This window comes from Penaeus chinensis, chromosome 17 (genome assembly GCF_019202785.1).
Source record: "Penaeus chinensis breed Huanghai No. 1 chromosome 17, ASM1920278v2, whole genome shotgun sequence".
Taxonomy (NCBI): Eukaryota; Metazoa; Arthropoda; class Malacostraca; order Decapoda; family Penaeidae; genus Penaeus; species Penaeus chinensis.
Genome location: NC_061835.1, coordinates 1303533 through 1311032, shown reverse-complemented (window position 1 = coordinate 1311032; position 7500 = coordinate 1303533). Strand labels below are relative to the sequence as shown.

Sequence of the window (7500 nt, the reverse complement as noted above, 5' to 3'; positions counted from 1 at the left end):
ACACATACACACCTCCCTCTACCCACCCACCACACACACACATGCACATGTATCCCTCCATACACTTCAGCAAACTCAACCTGTAATAGATAGGCCTATATATCACTGTATGCTATTCAACAGGCCATAATCTCGCCACAGGTGTTATCCAGAAGACATCAAGGGTGCATAAAGAAACAGATAAGGTGAGGATCAGAGTACCAGACACGCCGTTAATATATCACCAAGGAAAAAATAGAAGAAGAGAGGGAGGGAATAGTAGAAAAAAGAAAAAAAGAGGAGAGGAAGAATATGGTGAGAAGTACTGAATAGAAGAAGACAAGAAGAAACAGAAAAGGCGAAGGACCCAGAGAGTATATGAATCGGAAAAAGAAAGGAAGGAAGAAAAAGAAGAAAGTATAAGTGACACAGAAGAAATATTGAACAAAGAGAAGAATCAAGGCAACAAAATGATGGACTGGCTAATCATCTTCGGCGATTATCCCAGAACAACTTTGGGATTCGCTGCATTAGTGACATATATTGTGTATTACCTCGCCAAGGCCGTCAAGGTAAGGAAAACTGAATGATCTTGTGTGTAAGTAAAACAACGAAAGGGTAAGAACAAGAGACCACAACATGCCATTATACACACATAAACACAAGAAATAATTTATAGGATTCACGCTGAATCTACTGTAAAGGAAACAGCGAAGGGAATACCACGAAAACGCACGAATATGTCGAAGGCCCTTTAGCTCTCTTGCTTCTTGAGGGCAAAGAAGTGCAATGTAGCGAAAAAGCCTTCGACATATGCGTGTGTTTTCGTGCTCTTCCCTTTGCCGTTTCCTTTACAGTAGATCCGGCGTGAATCCTGCAAATTAATTCTTGTATTTATGTGTGTATTCGTCTGTGCTTTGTGCTTGCGGTCGCTTGGTGCTTTGCATGAGGGTTCGTTATGCGAGAAGCACGCGAAACTTGGGGGTCTTCGTGTAATAAGAGGAAGAAATGGCTTTGAATACATGTGCAGAAGCGGGAAATTTTGCTTCGCCTTTGGCAGCATGTGATATTGTTATTTATTGATCATAATATGGTGTACTGTGTGTGTGTGTGTGTGTGTGTGTGTGTGTGTGTGTGTGTGTGTGTGTGTTTGCTATGCGTATGTAAATATGTGGCTTTGTATCAATTATCTTAAGCGGTACTATGCTGAGTACAATATGAACATGTTAATGTTTGCTAGTGAGTGTTTGTGTTTGCAAATGGCCATGAATATTGAATGCGTTTGACCTGTGTACAGCGCATGTCACGATGTTCAGCTGACCTAGACTGGCCTAATCTCCCATAACAGCGAGGCCCAAATAAGGTGTTGTTCCAGACCCTATATAGGCTTTGTTTCACATCTGTCTCTTGCCTCTCTTTTTTCTTTCCTTTTCTCGTTTTTTTTTTTTTTTTTTTTTTTTTTTTTATTATTTTATTCTAATTTATTAAGATTTTAATTTCATTTTCTTTCCTTCTTGTTCCTTTCTTCCTGCTTTTGGTTTTATTTATCTCTCTTTCTAGCTTTTCTTTTTCTTTTCTTTCTTTTTCTGTTTGTTTTAGTGTTTTTCTTTTAGTATTAACTTTCTTTATCTTTCTTTTTCTTTTCCATTTTTTTTCTCTCTTTTTCAGGTTTAGTATCGTAACTTCAAATATTGTAATTAACGGTTTCTTTTAGGTGTGTGTGTGTGTGTGTGTGTGTGTGTGTGTGTGTGTGTGTGTGTGTGTGTGTGTGTGTGTGAAAGAGAGAGAAAGACAGACAGACATGGACAGAGACAGAGAATGGGAAAATGAGAGACAGAGAGATCATACTACAACCCTTAGGCCGAGTCCTCCAGCTGGCACCACGAATTTTCTTACGTAGAGTCTCATTTCATCATTCATTATCTAAGTTGTTTTTATTTCATTTCGTTGATCAGATATACAACTATTTCACAAAACAGAAACGAAAGGAACAATTTCGTATTTTCACTCGCATCCCCGGAGAATCGACGAGTGTAAAGGAAATTTTCGGTCCTTTTAGAATTTGTCCATTAGTTGCGTCCTTTGCTTACGCAATGTATGAATGAGTTCCTTAGGGATATCTGTCGAAATTGAACGGACTGGATGAAAGTGAGTACGGTTTGGTGAAGTTTCAAAGTCATCAGGTGCGTTCTATCTTACAGTATCCGTCAGTTGGTCTAAAAATTATTATTATTTTTTCGTACCCCAGCAATCATCTCAGGGATGCGTGCATATAGTGAATCACTGATTTGGAGAGGCAGAGAGGGGTACATTTATATTGATAGATATATTTACTTTAGATAGATAGGTTGTCACTATGTGTGTGTGTGTGTGTGTGAGTGCATACTTAAATATCTTTGACTATCTGCCTATCATTTATTGTAAACTGACAGATAATTTCAACCACAAAAATAAATCAAAATGTGCCACAGCTCATCTCCTCTCTTCCAGCGCCCCCTGTTTGCCTGCAGGAACAGTGCTTGGAGAATGTTCCTGGAGGAAAATCTTACCGTCCTTCATGAGAAGTACTGGCCGACGGTGTGGTGCATAGAGACCCACCTACAGACTTTCTTTGCTTCTGCTACGCGAGCATTTCTTCCTAATAGAGATTACAAAAGGTAGGATGTAGGGACCGGGTTTTTGTATCGGGTAAATATATTTAGGACCTCGCGTTTCAAGGGTCCTGCAAATTGAGTTAACATTTTAGAATTCATTGTGCATTGCATTTATTTGATTTTTTCGTTCGTGTGTGCTATTGATTAACTAATATTGTTTTCAAGTACTTTTGTTTCCATTTTACAAGGAACCTTCAGTTATTATAGTGAGTTGAATTCTGCCTGACTACCAAACATCATCATTCATTCCCATATACCATCATCTATCTTTTTTTCATTTAGATGAGATATGAGTCCAAACAAGGCTAAAATATTTTCCTCTAACTCTCAGGGAGGTCCTCCGGTTAAAGGACGGCGGGGAAGTGGCCCTGGACTGGCTCGAAGCGAATGAACGAAAGGACAATCCAGTCGCTGTCGTCTTGCCTGGTCTCACGGGAGCCTCTGACAGCGTGTATGTGATTGGGATGGTAATGTCGCTGCACAAGATGGGCATTTCCTGCGCCGTCCTCAATAGCAGGGGCACAGGAGGGATGGAGCTCAAGGTGAGGAGTGCTTCGGACCTGCTTCGAAATGGAGGTCGAGACATTTACCAGACACTCAGACACCTTATTAAAGGAAACAATGGAATGTGACTTTTCGAGTAAGATTAAACTCATCATCAGATGATAAACATTTTGGATTAACTCTCCTTTAAATTAGAGGTTGTGCTTCATGCAGTCTTTATACGCATGTGCACGTTAATGATTTTTCCTGATTGTGCTCATATTTTCGTTGCATTTAGTTCGTAGGTTTTTTTGTGGAAATAAGTTGTTTATCTGTGATTCACACCAAAAGAAAAAATATATATGTCTGAATTTATCACTTCTATTTCTCGTTTGTTCTCACATAAAAAAATGTGACAATTCACTTCATCCAAATTCATCAGTTCTCTCGATCTACGACAGACAACCAGGACGTACTGCGCTGCCAACAGTGATGACCTAGAGGAGGCTTTAGACCACGTGGCCAACACTCGACCCGGGGCCCCTGTCATCGCTGTCGGCATTTCTCTGGGCGGGTGAGGTCGTGCTGCCTGTCCTACTCGGTTATCATGACCATTATCGTTATCTTATATAACACTTTGTATCATTGTGTCATTGTCTGTCCCTTCCCCTACAACAGCCTCATCATCGGGCACTACCTGACGACGCGGAAGGAGGCGGCGACGAAGAAGCTGGTGGCGGCGGCGGTGCAGTCAGTGCCATGGAACCTGGTGGAGGGCATCAGGCACATCGAGAGGCCGGGACTCAGCCAGTGGTTCAACCGATACCTGGCCTACTGCCTCAAGGGACTGGTTAAGATCCACCGGTACCAGCTGGAGGGAGACCATCCGTGGGATTTCGAAGAGGTGTTGAAGGTTAGATGTTTTCCTCTTTTTTCTTTCTTTCTTTTTTTCCATTTTATTTTTATTTTATTTATTTTCTTTACCTTATGAAAAAGTATTTGTTAAGTATATGTTGGTTGGAGGTGGGGGTGTAGGTCCTGTCGGTGTGGGTGCGACAGAAAACGAGACAGTGCATGCATGTTACATACGCACGTATTCTGAACAGAAGTGACAGACAAATAAATGGACGAAGATACTAGACTGAGACAGACAAACAAACATACTAGTAAAGCAGACAGAAACAAGCGGGCACAAACGCAGTCATAAATAGCAGATGCAGAACATGTAAATCAACGTACAAAATAACCAGACAGAACGGACAGAACACATACAGACTCAGACAACAACAATCAATATAACTCAGCAAACGGGACTCCACACGCACGTACCCTTATTTGTCCCTCAGCGCCGACCATTTTCTCTCCACAGAGTAAAACGGTTCGCCAGTTCGACACGCGGTTCACGGCGAAGCAGTTCGGGTTCGACGACGCTGAACACTACTACAAGGCGTCCACTCTTTACCACAAGCTGGACCACATCAAGGTGCCTTTCATCTGCCTCAACAGCGGTGATGACCTTTTCCAGCCGCTGAATGGTAAGGTCTTGTTATGATTCTTTGAAGAAAATAAGTCTTGTTTTTACTTATTTGTCTTTTTGTTTCCTTCATCTTCGTTTTTTGTTGTTTTCTTTTATTCCTCATTTTCTGTTCTACTATTATTCTATTTTCTATAGTTATATACTCCCTTTTCTTCTTTTTGCTTCTTCATTTTCCTATCCCTTTTTCACCTTCCATCTTTCTTCTGCTTCTGCCACCATCATTTATTATCTTTCCTCTTCTTCGCTATTTATATTCCCGTTCATCATCTGATATTATCCCTGTTTCTGAATGACTTCGGGTCCCTGCAATTGACAAAAAAATCGTTCTAGTCTTTATTCTAATAAAAAAAACAAGCATAATTACATCATTAAATACCCCTCCCCCCCCCCAAAAAAAAAAAAAATAATAATGAAAGATGAATAAATAGATAATAATAATAGTTTAAGGAATAATGTTAATAACTTTGCCCTCTTCCAGCTAATCCATTCGGAGCCGCCAGCAGATCGAGCCACGTGGCGCTCGTAGTAACGGTAAGAGGAGGCCATATTGGATTCATGGAGGGACTGTGGCCCGCGCAATCCTACTACAGTGAACGTCTCTTTACTCAGCTGATAGTGAGCATATTCTCCAACCTCGAGACCATGAAGGACATTCAGAAGGAGGCGGATGACTATGCGAAAGCTACTGAAACTGCTTGTGGTACCGCGTAGGAGATAATAGGTTTCTTTTTTTTCTCTCTCTCTGTCTCTCTCTCTCTTTCGTTTTTTTTTTTTTTTTTTTTGTTATTTTCTTTGTTGAGGTATGGATATGTCTTATATCAATGTTGGGTTTTGATGTCGCATACTTTCTTGTGCTTTCTATAGGACATAGGTTATTTATCTTTTTTAAATTTCTTCACTTTTGCTCTTTTCTAAAGAATGAGTATTTTTATTTTTATTTTTATCACTTCTGTTGTTTTCCATAGAACGAGCATTTGCTCTTTTTTTGGGGGGTAAATACTTTGTCTGATAGAATGTCCTGTACCAATCATGAAGCTGAACCCTGTCGGAACTACCTCAGTGCCTAATGACGGAAATTAATTTGTTTCTGCTCCCTATTTACAGCGTGGGAGATCTCACAGAATATTAATGTATGAATAAATATTTTGCATTGGTTAGTTTAGGGTTTTTATTGTTTCCTCTCATAACTGGTGAGGTTTTTGGTTGTAGATAAGTGCATGGCTATAACCTCGTTGACTGTCGAACAACATCAAATTAGAAAATACGATGATGCAGAAACGAATACAACAAAAAAACAAAATGAGGAAAAAATGAGAATTGTATCCGACTTCATCTTTTAGTCTTATTGTAATGTCCTCTAGTAAACTTCATGGCCTACTGCATACAGGTACTCAGTTTTTTAACAAAGGTATGCAATTGACAATAGTAATTAATAGCGCGATCATTGTTGTGCAACACAAACAAAATCTGTAACATTAGAAAGCTTTTAGTCTGGAAGTATTGATAAAAAAGTTTGATAAAAAAAAAAGTGATTGCTCCTTAGAATTGAAAGTATTCAAATATCCACATTAAAATCAATTTTATCAAGAGGAAAATCAAACTTCAGCTAGAATCATGTATCTGTTTTATTTTCATAGTATTTCCACTTTTAGCTGTTATTTCCAGCAGCATATATCTTGCTCTTACCTTTTGTTGTGTATATAATCAATGCTGCTGCAACGCTTCAGTGGGACGGTGTTCTGAATCCCCGTGCAGAGGGTATGTGTTCGAATCCCCTGGCCTGACCATGGTTTTAGTTAGGATGGCTTCCAGTTAGGCGAATTAAGTCCCACATGGGCACCTCCGACCCAAACAGGGGAGTCGCAGGAGCAAAACAGGATCAGTGTGTAATTGATAATTATTTACAAAAGTTCTTTTGCAGTCGAGTTTAACATATGAATAAATGGTAAAATAATGATAAAAAAATATTAAAATAGTATTGGCTTAAACAGCCAGCCATGATTCCCTGTTATTCCGATTGACAAATGCCGATATGATCGGTTTCCATTAGCTTTTGTTCCACCCTTAAAATTCTTCTTATCACGAATGTTTTGCACTGAAGAAATAACAAATATTCACAAATGAGACAGCATATACTACTCTATAAATCTCTAACTAAGAACAGTAATCTAAGAGTAAAGCAATTTGATGAATGCTAAATTGCACTGAAAAAGTATTACTATTTGTAAACTTTATAGCATTTGTAATCACAAACAAAGACAGAGAAAACAAATATCTCTTCTAGTTGTCTTAATTTTATAAATTAAAACTGGGTCCTTCTACTGCCCCGTAGTCATATAGCAAATGAGTTTTAGCATCCTTTTGATTTATATGAATTTTTCATAATGTGAAAAAATTGAAACAATGATCAAAGGCAGTCCCTTAGCCTGATGTAACATTTAAAACTAAAAATATATAAAATTGGTTTATGAAAAACTTAGTCAATGAAGTGTTTTACACCATCTTTGTTATGGACAAGTGTATTTTGACCTTATCAATGCCACAAATTACAATGGATATATATAGTCCAACAGAACTTCCCTTACAAAACATAAGACATGTGAACTTCTACCAGAATGGACACCATCCAATATAGCATTGGCACAGGTTTTCATGGGATGTGGCCTGAGCAATAAGCAGCTCCACCTGTTTATGTACATCAAGCGGTTCATCATTGTTGAAGTCTCTGCCAGTCAGTTTGTCACGAACGCGATTGACAATTGCTACTGCTTTCTTGTTGAGTGCTTCTGATGCCCCAGAGTCTTCTCTGACCTCCATTTTCTTGGTCTGTGAACTTGCTGGAGCTCC

The 7500-nt window shown here is 39.1% G+C and overlaps 2 protein-coding genes across 6 annotated transcripts in view; one reads left to right on the top strand and one right to left on the bottom strand.

The window, feature by feature from the left end:
• The window catches only part of LOC125034331 (phospholipase ABHD3-like), a 9479-nt gene extending 3669 nt beyond the window's left edge, over nt 1–5810 (top strand). The window contains exons 2-8 of one of the 3 annotated variants that reach the window (XM_047626140.1): nt 142–551; nt 2470–2636; nt 2965–3175; nt 3578–3690; nt 3795–4029; nt 4486–4651; nt 5132–5810. In XM_047626140.1, coding sequence (XP_047482096.1) covers nt 450–551; nt 2470–2636; nt 2965–3175; nt 3578–3690; nt 3795–4029; nt 4486–4651; nt 5132–5364 — 1227 coding nt within the window. In that variant the 5' untranslated portion in view covers nt 142–449 and the 3' untranslated portion in view covers nt 5365–5810. Of the gene's footprint in view, nt 1–123; nt 552–2469; nt 2637–2964; nt 3176–3577; nt 3691–3794; nt 4030–4485; nt 4652–5131 lie in introns of all 3 variants that reach the window. The other 2 variants (XM_047626139.1, XM_047626141.1) reach the window with 2 other exon arrangements.
• A 450-nt stretch (nt 5811–6260) lies between these two features.
• Nucleotides 6261–7500, bottom strand: part of LOC125034330 (serine/threonine-protein kinase mTOR-like) — a 36760-nt gene continuing 35520 nt past the window's right edge. For all 3 annotated transcript variants that reach the window (XM_047626136.1, XM_047626137.1, XM_047626138.1), the window contains exon 38: nt 6261–7500. This exon is cut by the window's right edge and continues 1197 nt beyond it. In XM_047626136.1, the coding sequence (XP_047482092.1) occupies nt 7261–7500 (240 nt within the window). In that variant the 3' untranslated portion in view covers nt 6261–7260.